Source organism: Anolis sagrei, chromosome 5 (genome assembly GCF_037176765.1).
Source record: "Anolis sagrei isolate rAnoSag1 chromosome 5, rAnoSag1.mat, whole genome shotgun sequence".
NCBI lineage: Eukaryota > Metazoa > Chordata > Lepidosauria > Squamata > Dactyloidae > Anolis > Anolis sagrei.
In genome coordinates, this window is record NC_090025.1 from 147155291 (window position 1) to 147173000 (window position 17710).

General features: G+C 37.2%; 1 protein-coding gene across 3 annotated transcripts in view; it reads left to right on the forward strand.

The window, feature by feature from the left end:
- Positions 1–17710, forward strand: part of NAV3 (neuron navigator 3) — a 619870-nt gene that overhangs the window by 147477 nt on the left and 454683 nt on the right. For all 3 annotated transcript variants that reach the window (XM_060777419.2, XM_060777418.2, XM_060777420.2), the window contains one exon: positions 8906–9309. In XM_060777419.2, the coding sequence (XP_060633402.2) occupies positions 9238–9309 (72 nt within the window). In that variant the 5' untranslated portion in view covers positions 8906–9237. The remainder of the gene's footprint in view (positions 1–8905; positions 9310–17710) is intronic.

Here is a 17710-nt window from a genome sequence, read left to right on the forward strand (position 1 = left end):
AGTATTTTCTGTGGGTCATGGGAGTTCTGTGTGCCAAGTTTGGTTCAATTTCATCATTGGTGGAGTTCAGAATGCTTTTTGATTGTAGGTTAACTATAAATCCTAACAACTACAACTCCCAAATGACAAAACCAATCCCCCCAACCCCACCAGTATTCAAATTTTGGTGTATTGGGTATTTGTGCTAAATTTGGGGCAGTGAATGAAAATACATCTTGCATATCAGATATTTACATTACGATTCATAACAGTAGCAAAATTACAGTTATAAAGTAGCAATGAAAATAATTTTATGGTTGGGGGTCACCACAACATGAGGAACTATATTAAGGGGTTGTGGCATTACGAAGGTTGAGAACCACTGCTTTAGTGTGATACAGTAAACCTTTCAAATTCAAACCTGTCAGAGTTCACTATGGCCATGTCTTTCCCTTCTGAGTAAAGCTACAGCTACTGAAATCCCTAGGCACTGTGTAGCTTCACAGTCTTATGAAACAGGCAACTGTACAAAGTAGAATGGCTTTGCTCCTCCACTGGCCCTTCTTGACAACGCCTTCAAATGAGTTAGAAATCGGCCAAAAAGGAAAATGGAGGTGATATCATGTTGCTTCCAATTTGAGTTTTGCTTAGCAGTGTAGCCCACCAATGCTTTGTAGAAAGGCAGTCCGACCTCTAGAATACTGGAGAGACCCTGCTGTAATGACTATTCCAGACTGCTTACTCATTTTGCTAGATTTTCAACAAATTCTTCACAGATATTTAGTCGAACATTTACATTATTTGTGTGCTTTGAATTGTCCCCAGATGTCACAGTTTCTTGGTCAGGTTAAGAATGCTCTTGATTGTATTGCATGAACCTTAGCTGCCTATTAGAAATTTTTGTTCTACAATTAATAATGCCAGTTTTGCCTGGTCACTTCTATATTTCATTGAGTAGTTTACAATTTTATTGGACTGCAAATAATTTTAATAAAATATATTGTATATTGTATGCCTAATTAATATCTTCTAAGGATGTGAAATGTGAAAGGTGAATCATGTTTCATTGTGTTTTTTGAATAGATAGCTGAAATCCATCTTATTTTTATATGGCAACACCATTTGAAGAATGTCATGCCTTTTCCTGAGGGGGACAGCAATAGTGCAATACCACTTGCTTACATATTATGCTTTGGAAATGAGTTTTCCAAGATGGCTGTAGGACTCAGTTTATCATCAGGTAGCTTTAAAAAGGTGCTCTGGGCAGCATTTTGCAGCAGCAGGGGTAGATGAAAGGATATTTTCCAAGCTCCTATTCCTTTCTATGGCCAAGGAATAATGTAGAATTTAAAGTTTAAGCACTGGGACTCAGGTCAGACTTCTAACAGGAGAGAAGGCTTCCAGCAATGTAAGCCCAAGACTTCTCACTCCCTTGCTGATTATATTACACCAAATAGCTTCTGTAATCCTGTGATTGAGGACCCTGAAAGGTATGGACAAGACTTTCAATTCTGTACTTGACATGCAGAAAGCATGGAGTATACAGAGAGTAGACATACAGGGAGCTGGCCTTTTGCAACAATAGCAGCAACAAACTCTTGAAGCATCCTGAAAAATAGCACATTTGTTGTAGCGTACAATTTTGGAAGAGACACTTAATTTCATCAGGTACTTTTGCTAAATGAAACTTTATTCCACTAATGGTTATGATGTAATAGATCTGTTAGTCTTTAACACACTGCAAAGTGCTTTGTTGGTTTTGCTACAACATATTTCACACTACAGTGATTTCTACCACTAGAAATTTAGAGTCATGAGAATTGGGCCCAGCAACAGCTACAATTGGGTTTTGCCTAGATATAGTGTCTAAGGTTTGTGCGAATGTGTCCTGAAACATCTTACGGATAGACATTCCCTGCCACCATTGCTTTTCAATAGAGGGACCCAATTTAAGTATGACATTACTGCACATCACCATGGGAAGCTCTGACATGTTGTAGAACTCTGAATTGACATCAGAACACCATTCTTATAACAGCTAGTAAGTTTCATAGTTGTGTGGTATCATGGCTAAAACACTTTGCTGTTTGGAATGATGGACTTAAATGGAAAATATATATTTCCTATTTTCAAGTATTAATCTAAGCAATTTGTGAAAAGTTTTTATTGTCTGGCTCCTCAACACTTTGATGTAGCCAATTGAAACATTCACACCTACCTTCAACAGACAAGAATTCTTTCTCCCATCCTGGACATTCCATAGATATATAAACCCAATTTTCCTAATTTCCAACAGACCTCACAACCTCTGAGGATGTCTGCCATAGATGCAGGTGAAACGTCAGGAGAGAATGCTTCTGGAACATGGCCATGCAGCCCAAAACACTTATAGCAACCCAGTGATTCCAGCCATGAAAGCCTTCAGCAATACAAATTAAACTTGCAACTATGGTGCCCTGAGAAAGCTAAGCAATATCAACAGCAACAAGAAACCAACAAGTCAGTTGCAGAAATGCAGGCCTCTGACTATTAAAGAGCTATTAAAGAAAGCTCTCCATTAACAGTTAGTTTGTGAGACATCCATAAAGCAACTTCTGAGGCTTTAGCAATATTGTTGACAGAATTCTAATATGTTTCTATTTTGACAGAATCTCTGCTATAAGTCCCATCTGATGTCTTATGGTGTAGTTAGAATATAGAGCTACATTGAAACACACTGTGGCATATCTGTTATCCTTAGGTTTATATGGTTTATCATTATTTATTATTTTGAATTTAGGTAAAAACATATTGGAGGTAGTTTTTAAAGTCAGAAGTTGATTTTTATTCCTTAAAATACCTATAAATATGGTCAGCAAGACATGAGTGAATACAGTGTAGTCAGCTAATTGAGATGTAAAGCGACATTAGGGTATTGTAAATCAGCCATAGGTTAGTGATCAGGAAGTCTAAAGTGTATCTGCCCTGAAAGGTAAGTAAATCACATTGGCTAATGAGTTTAGTGACAATGGAGTAAAGATTGCTTGAGCTAGATCCAAAGTAAAAGGACTATTGGATTAATGCAGTCATTCTTCTTACTCTTGTCTTAGATTTTTCTTCTTTGTTTTAGATGTATTGTTTTTCAACATTTTCTGTGAAAGACCCATTTGTGTGCAATTTAGGTTCTCTAATGCAAGAGAGAAAAATGCATCATGTTTGTAAATTGATGTATTAATTGTATGTATGCTATTTCAGAAACATCACTATATATATTATTGACTAGTATTAAAATACACAAAACCTCAGTAAAGTGTATTTATGTAAAGACCACTGAAGGTCATAAGAGGGGTTTTATTAGTTTCGTTGGAAACAAAACATTATCCAGATTTTACTGATACTTGGTACATATGTTTTAAGTCTCATTACGATGTGATTGGATTAAATTTTGATTACTTGAGACCTCATCCTATTGGGTTGTTTTCAGTGGCATGTGCCAGTTCCTCAATAGTTTTATGACAGAGTCCACTGGCTCCAATCCCACAATGCAGAAGCACTTCCCGCATGCTCTGTTGAAAAACTCTTGAGAAACCAACACATGCCATTGTGAATGCATCTTAGAATGTTTCCTGTGTTGCACCAGAAGCAATGGGGGAAAGTTGGGCAGTCGTGGCTTCCCTTATGGGATGTGGACTCCGGTGAGTCTGGTGATATGGGGTGTGGCATGATGATTCTGACAGCCTTTGTGATGAGGTTGCCAGTCAGACCCTGTAGTTGGCAATTAAGCAGATCAGTGAAATGGACATACAAATAATAATGTTGAACTCGGATCTTATCTATACAGGCCTAATAACCCCTACTTACTAGTTATTCAATTCCCACTATCCCCATGATGTTCCAATACTCAATATCCATACTGTGTTGAGAATGCACATAATTTACCTGGTACTCTGGAACAAACCCTTGACGTCGGTGCAATGTGGACAGCAGAACTGGGTTTTATTGGACCAATCCATTTTCCACATGGGCACTGTATCCATTTCCTTTTCCCTGTGCTCATCCTTTTTTCCCTGCGCTCGACATCTGGCATTATCGAGCCTTTGTTACTGCTGTTGCAACTAGTAGATGTTGGTAGAGCTCCATGAAAGTTCTTTGTCATTGTGGGTGCCCCAAATTAACTGGCCAGTATAGATGAGGCCTTTGTCTTTCAGATAGTTGATAGATTAGTCCAGCAGCCATAAGTTAAATTTTCATATGTTTATGCATGTTTCTGACTACAGTACAACTTACACATGGACCCATGCATGCCATTTTCATGTTTCTTTCCCCTCCACATTCCTCTTTGGGAATGCAGTGGATTGTAAAGTATGGGCTTCTGTTGTTTTTACTGTTGTTTGTTTATATGTTTGTTTAAAATATTACTCATAGATTCCAATAGCAGGAAGATGTGGCCTAAACCACGTCTTCTGGAAATTTAGCTTTGGCCTCTAACCTGGTTTGTTTTAAATAGTGGCACTCAGATGTAGGGTAGATCTAAACTTTAGAATTAATGCAGTTCAGCATGACTTTAATTACCATGGCTCAGTTCTGTGGAATCATTGGAGTTGTAATTGTTTAGACTTCTCTGGCAGAGAGAACTACAAACCACACGTTCTACAGCACTGAGTCACAGTGGTGTTAAACTGTATTAATTGTACAGTTCAGATGCACTCTGAAACCATGGGGCAGGAATAATGCTTTAGATGCATCCGTCTTTCACATTAAAAAAACCTTAGGAAAATTGTGATGAAAAGCAGGAATAAAGTACATTGCTATTGACTACCTGTCTTAAATACACCCTGGATATATTTTCTTTCTCTTCTGCTCAGTGACCACAAATTGAATGATGGAGGAGATAAAAGGAAGGGCAGACTTGTCTGGCAGCCTTTCCAAGATTGAAATAAAATGATAAATAGCTGAAGGTTGGGCTTCTGTGCATGGCATCTCAATCTGTACACAGAAGTTACTATTAACTTGAAAATGAGACAGGGAGAAAATATAGGGTGTATTCATTTGACAGGGCCAGAGCCAGAATCCAAGCCAATTTCAGCCAGGGATAAATGTCTGAGAATGCTTTGTGGGGAAATAACAATCTGTGTGCCAATGATTAATCATTCTTGAGAGTTTATGAATCGGTAGAGCGTCCACCTCTTGGTAGAGAATAAATGGTAATGGACTTCCCCTAAGAAATGGTGTGTAACTATTGAGCCTCTCTCACAAAATGTATCTCCAAAACAGGACTCTTCTCAAGTGAAATGCTAACATAGAAGTATTCTGTCATTTTGCTTGCAAATGTATTGGTTGCAGTTCTTTGTTGATTAGACAAGATAATATACTTATACATGTGATGATGAAGTGACATAAATATTACTGAATCGTTACAGAAATGCAAAATGTAACCAACCTTGCTGAATCTTCCTTAGGAAAAAAAGCAGAATTTTAGCATGGGTGTGAGTAGGTAGTACCTACAGATCTGTGTGATTTTAAAGAACACAGCTATTTCATCTTGGTAGAAAGGAATGATCCAAAGATAACTGAATGAAGTCCATATTGACAAACTGCTTTATTGAGTAATCTAATTAGAATCATAGAATTATAGAGTTGAAAGAGACCTCATGGGCCATCCAGTCCAACCCCCTGCCAAGAAGAAGGAGAATTGCATTCAAAGCACCCCTGACAGATGGCCATCCAGCCTCTGCTTAAAAGCCTCCAAAGAAGGAGCCTCCATCACACTCCAGGGCAGAGGGTTCCACTGCTAATTGTTGTTAGAGAGAAGACTTTTGAATTAATCTGAGTTCTTCAGTTACACTTACATACATTCCACTGATTCAAGGTGTCTACTCTGTCTAAGACTAAGAATTAAATTTAGCTCAGTATTCCCATGCTTTTCCATGAGATAATGCCATATTTTCAAAATTAGCATTAAGGCTACTTTTTAATTTCCATTATTATTTAATTCTGTACAGATAAAATTGACATTTTCAGTAATCAATTCAACCATGTAATAACTTTGTTCATTCTTCAAAATAATCTTCACCCATTGGGGCTGTTTTTAGTTTTGTTACATATTTTACTCTCTCAGTTTATCATCCTTTACTAAAGTAAGTTTAGTAATTCTGTTCTAATTTGGGCTTTGATCGTTCTATCATGTTTGCCTGGAGACAAATTAGCAACTAATGGTGGCAATCCCATGAAGGGTTTTTCCTTCTCACAGCCTCTCTCCAAATGTGGGTCTCTGGAGTGATCTTAGTGTTAGTACTAGAGTTCAGTTAATTATCAAAGGAGTCTGGGAAGAAGAATCCAAAAGGTGTGGAAGAGTAATTTACTCTTCCCTTTGTTCTAAAACCTTTATCTAGTTTATATGTGACTAGTTGTAGTACCAAGTGATTGAGGATCTCCTAAATATAATTAATTAGTATTCTATTTCAGCTACTCTGGAGGATCAGTGTTTATTTATTTGGGAAACGAATTTCATGTATGTCATATAGCCGATATGTTCAGCCAGATCATCCCAAACATTCACGCTTGATAGAAATCAATTCTTTAGTTTGCATGTGATGTAGAAATATGCAAACAAAAAAGCAGAAACTTACATTATCTGTAATATTATGTGTAAACATTTTTCACATTGTTCCATCAAAATATTTCACATTGTTCCATCAATGAAAAACTCTTAGAGTGCTTTCCAGGACCTACATGAGTTTCTTGTATGCCACATAGCCTAGATATGGAATTCATATTAGACCTTATATAGTCAGTCAGACTATGCCAAAAATATTTGTCTACATTTGGTGAAATCCATTCAATCATTTCATGTGGTGTAATAAAAAATAGTCAGGAATTTAATATACATGGATCATCATCATCAAACATAATATTTATTAATAGAGAGGGTACATCTGAGTTTAATATGGAACTACTCCCACTGTGTGTTGTTTTGTCCATAGATCATGCACTTTCTCTGCATATCTCTTTTATTTGAAGAAGATTCAGATAACACAGTGTAGCACGATTTTTATTCCTGGGTTATAAATGTCATTTCCTAATTGGTTCTATCATAAAAACATGGAAAATTGATTAAACTGTAGAAAGATTGTTTATGTGGAACATTCTGCAACACATTTTGCTACAGTTTTTTTAATGAATATTTCATTGAGTCTCAACCAATTCAACATAGTTTGCAGCCCTATAACAAAGTTTCTGGTGTATAACTACCTTCAAAGAAGTTCTGTACAATTAAACAGGAATAACACTTTCAAACAAGAAACAGATTGATTTCAATTTTGTTACATAATGCAATTGATTCTCATGACTATCAGGTATATTCTAGTATATTAAGTTGCTAACTGGAGCGCTATATTGTGAGAGGACAACTCTCATGCTGCGGCAGCTCCACTGACTGCTGGACCGCTTCCAAGCTAAATACAAACTTCTGGTCATTACCTATAAAGCCTTAAATGGTTCGGGTCCAGGCTATTTGTCTAATCGCATCTCCCTATACAGACAATCCCATGAACTGAGGTCAATGGAGGAGGCTTTCCTTTCGGTCCCACCTTCATCATGAGCCCATTTGGTGGGGATGAGAGAGGGGGCCTTCTTCATGATCCCTCACTGTCTCTGGAACTCCCTCTTTGAAGAAGTAAAATGGCCACCATCCTCCTCTCATTTAAGAAACTTCTAAAAACGCACCTATGCTCTTTATTGTATGATGAGGAGAAGGACTAAGATACTTTAATTACTTGGAATGCTGGCTAGTTCCACTTGTACTATATGGCTGCCACGTTACATTTCAAATGAACACCGGCACCAGCCAGTGTAACTGTATTTTAAATTGCCTTTAGGGTATTTTTTGTAATGTTTACTTATGTTTTAGTTAACTATGTTTTATTGGATTGTTTTGTTTTATTGTTTATCACAATGCCTAATTCTTAATTGTAAAGTCACTGTTATTACTGTTGCTTTATTTTGTATTATTTTGATATTTTTGTGCTCAACTGAGGCATTGAATGCTTGCCTTTTTGTGGGTGTGAACTACCCTGAGTCCCTTTGGGAAGAGAGGGCAGTTTAGAAATAAAGATTATTATTATTATTGTCATATCTGTAACCAGATGATTTTGTGCAGTAGTGTCTACTAGGCCTGGGTAACAACGGAAAAATTTGTTTCTAAAATCGATTTGTATTTGGGGGGTTTTTTTGTTTCGATATTTAAAATAATTACAAAATTTTCCTTTTAAAAAGTTCGATATTTACGAAATTTCGTAAATGGTAAAAAATTAACGAATCGATTTCCGAAACAATAACGAATTGATTCGTTAATGACGGACGTGACCGCGAAATACGCTAAAAAACCTCCAAAACCTTCTGAAGCTTCCCTCTCCCTCTGTTGTTGACTGTTGGTGTGATATTATAATTTTTTTTCACTAATTAAACCATAAAACTGGCCCAGACATGCAGAAATAACAACGAAACGACCTCAAAACAATAACGAAATGAATACAATATCGAAATACGAAGCATTTACAAAACGTTTTTGAAAATTCGTTTTTTTAATAATTGCTCCAGAATGGTTCGTTATCGTTTTGTAATTGAAAAAATTAACGAATTATTAACGAATTACGAATTAACGAAACGAAACCGCCCAGCCCTAGTGTCTACTGTATGTATTACACTTTTGAATGCCATTAATAGTAGTGCAAAATGTATGTTTTTCAACTGGGGAAAAACTATCAATATGTACAAAGTATTGTCAACTGTAGCCAATTATGGGTGAGAACTGACATATATTTTGTATCAATAAGTTTTCCTCTTAAACCAGTTAATCAGCGTTGTCTATGCATAATGGGGAAACAATTGGAAGACTAAAATGCAAAATACAAGCAACCAGTTATAATTTCTTTTTCTTTTTCAACAGATTTACCAAAAGGATGTAACATTCAAAAATGGAAATGTGTATAGAAAGGAACAGATAGCAGTTGGCGCTCAAGGATTGAGTGATCATTTCTCTTTGGATGTATTGGCTTTTAAGAACGATATGTTGATTCAGAAAGTCCCAAGTGAGCATCATGAAATTTGTTTCATCTACACAGTCCATGGAATTTTAATTCATTCCTTGGGGTCAGTGAATTTTCACAAAGGTGTGTGATGGAAATATCAGCGTGTCTCTGTGTCAGCCGACAGTACCCTGTGGATTAGTTTGCTGTTGTGGAGTACTCATTCCATTTTGAGAGACAAGGAACAGATGTGATGGATTTACCTTCAGAAATGAACAGGCATGGGAGAAATCCACTCAGCCACAAGCTAGAAGATCAAAAGAAGGTAAAAAATCCCCCTTTTCAATTAGTTTTATTTTATAAAATATGTAACATTTTACAAACTGTGGTCTAAATATGCCTGCAGGCATGTGATTATTGCTCCATTGTAGATTGTTTTTGCGCAGCTAATTTCCATTGCTACCTGATAATCTGAGTCTTGGAGTTATCTAGCACATTTGATGTCAAAGCATTCAGTTTCCTGATGTTTCTGTATCTGTGCCAAAAATCTCTTGTAGTAAGCAATACTGCTAACTTTGTGCTGACCTTGTTGGAGTGCTTCATTCCTTGCTATCAAAATGATATTTGAACTTCCCAAAGTGTTTTACTGTGTAATTATTATTAACACTATATGTGGAATGATATGGTTGAATCGTTGAATTAATTTTTTTGAAAACTATTTTATCAGAAGGAATGGAATATTTTGATTTACTGGACATGCTGTCTACTAATTTAGTGCTGAAATGAGATGTAAAATGCTTGAAATAAATACATTCATCTAATTGAGGTTTGCTTTCATGATGCTTAGGGAATTTATTAGATTAATAAGGAAGATTGCTTCCTGTGCTTTCAGTGGAACAGTGTGTCCCTCAGAAGTATGGGGAATGAGGTTGTCATTTGCAGACAAGTCACTTATATCTCCTTCAGAAGAATAAGTATTTGAGCATCCTGTACCTGTTTCTGTATATGTAATTATGCATATGAGTTTGATTATTTGCCAAACTCTGCACTTAGTTTTCCAAGTTCATTGCAGTCAGGCTCTGGATTGCCATAAATATTGACATTACACCTGTACTTCAGCTCAGTTCTTCGGAAATTAACTCTGAATTTTGAAATATTTCTGAGCTGCTCCAAATGGCCTCAGAATTTTAGATCTTTCACAATATACAGTTATAGCACTATGATTCCACTTTAATGGCAATGATGGCATCCTTTGGGATACTGGAGTTTGCAGTTTGGTGAGTCATTAGAGCTTTGCTAGAGATCACAGTAAATGTTAAATTGGAGAAAGGGATTCATAGCACTATAACTGGGAAATGTGAACGACTCTTAGTAATCAGTCATTGGTGGTTCTTGCACAGTTGGTTCTAGTATTCAAGAAGAAAAATAGATGCAATTTCCACTGTAGAGAGTCTTTTGACAGTCAATTGGAGATCCTTTTTGACAGGAATGAAAATGAAACTAAGTGGCTTGTTTCACTTCACAAGATGAACTCTGGTAAAACGTTGTTAGTCTCTTACCTGTCCTGTATAGCAAGGAATGCTGTGTGGTTTGATAGCACATTCAGAGACCGAGAGTGAAAAACAGCATATGGCTCAATGGCATTAATCAAGAATGGCATTAATCAAATACATTGGTTTATGGGTGTTGCATCTTTTGAAAATTAGGCGAGAACCTAGATCAGTTTGGTGCCCAAATTTAACTTTTGCCATGTCATCTTTGCTTTTTCAAAAACCAGAAAATTATTGAAACAGTGAAGGTGTTAGAAACCTGTGTCAGGGTGCATAGATATATTTGTTCTTTGTGGATGAACAGTATCATGCTCTTGGTAGATTTGACATTTGGTTGACCCAGGACTTCAGATATTATTATGCAGATATATTGGGCTCCCTGGTGGTGCAGCGGGTTAAACCACTGAGCTGCTGAACTTGCTGACAAAAAGGTTGGTGGTTTAAATCTAGGGAGCAGAGTGAGCTCCCGCTGTTAGGCCCAGCTTAGCAGTTCAAAAACATGCAAACGTAAGTAGATCAATAGGTACCACTTCTGCGGGAAGGTAACAACACTCCATGCAGTCATGCAGACCACAAGACCTTGGAGGTGTCTGTGGACAATGCCGGCTCTCCAGCTTAGACATGGAGATGAGCACCACCTGCCAGAGTCGGACACAACTAGATTTAATGTGAAGGGAAGAATTTACCTTATATATCTAAGCTTTTGATGTAACCAGCTACTGTGATTTGGATTTTAATCAAGATTATAAAAGAATGGGTGCCTTTGTTGATGTTTTGGCTTTGCTAGCTGTGGTTATGAGATGCAGCTTAATGGTATGAAGTCTCTCAGTTTTAATTTCTAAATAAATTCTGTGACATAAAAAGCAATTCTTGCATTCCTAGTTTATGGTGAACAAAAATATACAAAAAACTTGTCACTGAAAACAATTCTTAAAGTCTTCAACTCAGTTTGGTTATTCTTTTCCAGAGAGCTTCTACAATTAAGTTGTTTTAAAGAGAATCTCAGGTAATGTCATTTGTGTGAAAGAAACTACTCAGATAGTTCATTATTGCAGAAAGGTAGCCTTGGGCTGACAAAGGCAAGCATTTGAATGACTGATGCAGCTGTGGCCTTGTCATTTCACAAGATGGATATTTTGTGTTTCTATAAACATTCCACAAAGCACTTCTGTACAATATGTGAACATTTTTCTTAAAATGCATGGAGATATGGAGGTATTGAGATTATTGTTTTTACTAAAGTTGATACACATTTATGTGTAGGTGGCAGACAATGTTTGGGAGTGTAACAAAGAGCCATGTTTAATAACTCCACGTAAACATGACCTTTTGTATGTTAATAGTCTAGCTTTGGGGAAAGTGGAGATTGTTACTTGGACATACATAATGCTACCTCAAAATGACTCAAAATGGTGTCTTTCTGTTACTATGAAAGATTTGTTTCTGGTGACTGCTTTCTGTTTTATCTAATTGCATCCATATCAAAAGATATAGCCTCATAGTATATAAGATAATAAAAATGTTATTTCATCATGTGTCTACTATCAAAGATTTTTAAGCAAATGATTTTAAAGTCAATATAAGTGATTTTACTGTTTGTATATGTTTATGGTTTTATGTCCCGGCATTGAATGTTTGCTCTATATATGTTGTACTCTGCCCTGAGTCCCCTGCGGGGTGAGAAGGGCAGAATATAAATGTTTTAAATAAATAAATAAAGATTGAATATCCCATATACAAAAATGCATAAAAACCAGTATTATGGGTTTAGGAATTCCCATGTTTGCATATATGTAAAAAAAGACAAATCTTGGCAATAAAACCCAAGTCTAAACACCGAATTAATTTAGTATAGTATGTAGTATAAAGAGCCCAAGGTAATTTTATGCAACATTTAAAAATAATTTATGTACAAGGAACCATTAGAAAGCAAAGGTGTCACTATCCCAGCTATCTATGTGGACAGTTTTGGATTTTGGAGTATTTCGGATTTCAGGATTTCAAATGTTAACCCTGTACTAATACTATAATACAACAATTGTCTTCCATAATAACTGTATGCTGAAAATGAATTTGTTTTTGATATTTAATCACATGATACAATATGCCATCATACAACACTAGTGGAATTTGTTTATTTCTAGTGTATGGTAGCTTTCTATTCATAGATATGAGTATGGAAAGAGAAAACACATATGAACAAAGCACAGTTACTTCCATGATTTCCATGTGTCCTTGAAATAGAAAAGAGATGCGGTTCAAATGATACAAAACTGGCAAAAGCTTGATAAACAAATAAAGCCTATAGCAAAATCGTAATGCACCAGCTGTACATCCATACTTGGATGCTCCAACGATCTGCCACCATAATAACCAGATCTTTCTGTTTTGCCTATAAACAACAAAACATAACAAATAATGTGTCATTTCATAACTGATGCATTTCTGTGTAGTTCATACAGTATCTGTGTTCTGAACAGAGCTTGGAAATGCTATTTAACAAACTCCTGTTAACATTTAGTTCAAATTAACTTACATAATTTATTTCAGTAAATATTATAAAATTAGTTAATTACATTAATTGTTATCATTACTGAGACATTGTTTGTAACTGGAAAATAAATATAAATTATCTAGAAATGGCCCCAAATGAATATTCCCCAATTATTCCTTAAATACATCTTAATATTCTAAGACATATCCATCTAAGTCTGTATCAGCATGCGAAAAGATTTTATAGCACCTTTGATGCTGATAGAAAGAAGTTTGTAGTAAAAGCTTTTGTCACCTTCATTAGATGAACATCTGATTTGCTTCATAAACATCTTTGACATCACATGATTAAAACAACAACTTAAAAATGTGTAGTGTTATAACAGTGAAATTTTGTAATCCATTTAAGGTAAAAAGATAGGGAAAACATTCAGAAAAAGACATGAAAAGACAGAAATGCCAATAGCAGCCAGAAGTCTACATTTTGTAGTACCAAAAGGGAAGAACCATAGAATCATAGAGTTGGAAGAGATCTCATGGGCCATCCAGTCCATCCCCGCCAAGAAGCAGGAAAATCACATTCGCCCTCGGGCTGAGAGGGGCGGTCAATAAATGCAAAAAATAAATAAATAAAATAAAATTCAAAACACCCCCAATAGATGGCCATCCAGCCTCTGTTTAAAAGCCCCCTAAGGCTTTTAAACACACTCTACCACACTCTGAGACAGAGAGTTCCACTGCTGAACAGCTCTCAGTCAGGAAGTTCTTCCTAATGTGGTTGAATCTCCTTTCCAGTGGTTTGAAGCCATTCTTCTGTGTCCTAGCCTCCAGGGCAGCAGAAAACAAGCCTACTCCTTCCTCCCCATGACTTCCCCTCAAATATTTATACGTGGCCCTCATTGTGTCTCCTCTTAGCCTTCTCTTCTGCAAGATAAACATGTCCAGTTCTTTAAGCTGCTCCTCATAGGGCTTGTTCCCCAGACCCTTGACCATTTTAATCACCCTCCTCTGGACACATTTCAGTTTGTCAACATCTCCCTTCAATTATGGTGCCCAGAACAGGACACTGTCTTCCAGGTGTGGTCTGACCAAGGCAGAGTAGAGGGGTAGCATGACTTCCCTGGATCTAGACACTATATTTCTATTTATGCAGACCAACATTCCATTGACTTTTTAAGCTGCCACATGACATTGTTAGCACATGTTTCACTTGTCCATGACGACTCCAAGATCTTTTTAACATGTACTTCTGTTCAGCCAGACGTCCCTCTTTCTGCAATGTTCCATTGAATTCATTTTTTCTGCTGAAGTGGAGTGTCTTACATTTGTTCCTGCTGAACTTCATTTTGTTAGTTTTGGCCCATCTCTCTAATCTGTTGAATTCTGCTCCTGTCTTCTGGAGTATTAGCTATCCCTCCCAATTTGGGGACATCAGCAAACTTGATGATCATGCCTTCTAACCCTTCAAAGAAACTCTTTGAAGAACATGTAACTATAATATTGCGATTATATTTAAAACTAGCCATCCCATGCCATGTGTTGCTGTGGCCCAGTCTGTGTATATGTGGCTTTTTGTGTGTATATGTGTATTTATGTGGTTATGCGCATACGTTGTAATGCAATGTAATGTATTTTAATTTTATGTTTTGGCTTTTAAAGTATCTCCTGCTGTGTTTTTCTGTGTTTTTATCAGTGATGCTCACTCATTGGCCTGATAGGTGTGTTCAGTCCAAATTTGGTGTCAATTCGTCCAGTGGTTCTTGAGTTTTGTTAATCCCACAAATGAACATTGCATTTTTATTTATATAGATATATTCTTGCAATTCAAAAGAAATCTATGCTTCTACTGATATTGACTATCCCATTTGTCTGTCACCTCTATGAAGGGGGGGGGGGGACTTGAAAATTCCAGTAGATATTGACTATTGTTCCCATCTATTAAACAGATAATATTTGTATAGCTTACACTACTTTCAGAGAACTCTTGAAGACTCTTTGCAGATCACAGATTACTTTGGGGCAAAGTACTGTAAAATCTCATAATATTGCATGTGAAAGTAAATCTCTTGAAAAAAGTCAAGAGATTTCCCACACAGTGCACAGCTTTGTGTTATTGAAATAAATTGTGCTGATAGGGGCCATTGTAGGGGAGAAGGATCCAATTACTTTCTTGGCCTGATGTAATTGTGTATTCAACACTACCCGGGCTCTTTTTAAACAGATTGATGCACCATCTTGGGAATCTTGTAAGAACTGCCACCTCTCATTATTTCATTACTAGTCTAATACATCTGAGCATTTTTCTAAAACTCCAGGTTTCTGAAATCATAACAAACTCAGCTGTCAACACTTAAAATGCCCTCCAGTGTTTCTAAAGCCATGGAGAAAGGTTTGCCAAGATCACATAGATACACAAATGAAATGAAGAAAAAAATGTGACATGATGTATAAAGTCTCCTAAAATAAAATGCAAAATGTGTGTGCGAAAAAACAAAACATAATCTTTGTAATTTCCAAAAGCTGTATTTTTAAATGACTCAGTGTAATAGCTTTTCATACCTGTAGCAAATATATGACATTATTCTAGGAATGAGCAATGCTTGTTTTTTGTTGCGTCGAAAGCCTAGTCATTTTAATTTAGAATTAATGGATGCATTTATTGATACAATTTTGACTCCTTACTCCAAGCTAGTTCTGCCAGCTTTTACATACTGAGTGCAATCTATGGTCATGAGGGATCACCTATATACAAGTACTATCTGTTTTGCCAATAAAGAGGCACTTTTGTGTGGAGACAATCCACAAGGCATTTATAGTTAGAGCACATTGTTAGTCTGTCATGAACCAGGTGGCAGCTGCTACAGGGTGAGGCAGCATAACATCCTTTTTTAAAATGTGTGCCATTCAGTCGGTTGAAGACATAGCGAAGCGTTAGTGGTCTCATTCGAGAGGCGGGAGTATAAAGTTTTGTCCTGACACAGTTCAGTTGCCATCTTGTGTTGGAACAGTGAGGAGCGTGCTTTTGCCGTTGAGGCCTACTTTTTGAGCGGATTTGGAGTGGCCGGCCCGCTGTCCAGATTTGGCCCCTTGTGATTTTTTTCTATGGGGTTTTTGAAAATGTGAACCGTCCAAGGACCCTACAAGATTTGAAGACCAACATCCAGGAAGAAATTGCCAACGTAATGCCTGCTATGCTGGCAAGAGTCATGACAAATGCCAGATGTCAGACATAGACGCCTTAAAGGGCCAGACTCAGAATTAGTTCCAAAGTAAAGTTTATTAAGCAAAGAAAAGGGCTCAGAGACACTTAACTCAGTGTCTCTGGCCAAACTCAAAAGCAGAAACCAGTCTTGGTTCAAAAGGAATAACTGAAGCAATAACCCGGATTATCCGGAGAAAAGAACTGGATTATAACAAAGCGCTCCGAGAGTTCCCAAAAAATAGCACAGCAAGCAAACAGTTAACAAACAAAGGGCCACAAGGAAGAAGTGTCATGAAACGAAGTCTGAGGTCAAAGCAAGACGAATTCAAAGTAGCAAAGTTCCACGTAGTCAGCGTCGTAGTCAAACCGGTCCGAAGTCAGGGGAGGGAGAAGTCAGCACTCACAGGAATCCAAGCTGAGTCGAAAGAACACATGAACGGAAGCAGAAACCTGTAGATCCAGGGCCCAATGCCAACACGAAATAGGCAGCAACAAGAACCCAATGCATGAACCTTGCCTTCTGCAAAGAGCCCCCATTTCAGAGCCTACTTTTATCTTACACATCATCATCAGAAGATGAACTGACCTCCGCCCCATCATTATCTTTTACAGCTGTTCTTGACTCCACATGTGAACTCCTGCTCCCATTCCTCCAACTTCTCCATCTTCTGTCAAGACTTAGATCCCCCTGACTCAGAAGTATTTCCTGATTGCCAATTCTCATTACCAGAGAAACCCATAAATGTGTCACTAGACATCGGCTCTGCACATATATCTTATATCTCTTGTACCTTAGTCCAGCCCAATTTGTCCTCCCCATCTTCATCACTCTCAGACCCATCACTCCCAGATAAACCCATAAATGATTCCTCATCTGTGGGTGCATTAAGTATATCCCGGATCCTCTTCCTTTGTTGCTCCTCATCAGACTCCTGCTCCCTAGTAGTGCTTTTCCTTCCCTTAGACCAATCCATGATGTTTCCTCCCTCCCCCTCACTTATTGACCCATTGTCCCCAGAGAAGCCCAAGAATGATTCCTCATCTGTGGGAGCATTAAGCATATCCCGGATCCTCTTCCTTTGTTGCTCCTCATCAGACTCCTGCTCCCAAGTAACCTGTTTTCCCCTTCTAGTATCCAAACTACTGTTAGCATTGTTACTCACAGGCTCTGCTACAACACCAGAAATCGGTTTACTCAGTGTATGGAGAATGGAGAATGGGGGACATCACCTACCTAATTTGATCTTCAAAATTACATAAAACAAAACTTTAAGTATGCGCCTACATTATAAAAAAATAAAAAATCTGATTCATACAATGGGTTTTATTAAGTTTTGAAAAAAGGAAGTTATGGTGCCTCACCCTGTACTAGTTTTTCATTCATCATTAGCCATGAGTGATTGTTGTTTGATGGAGAATGATTGGGACAAAACTATTTGAACAGGAATTTTAAAGATCTGTTTCCTATTCAAGTTGGAAAT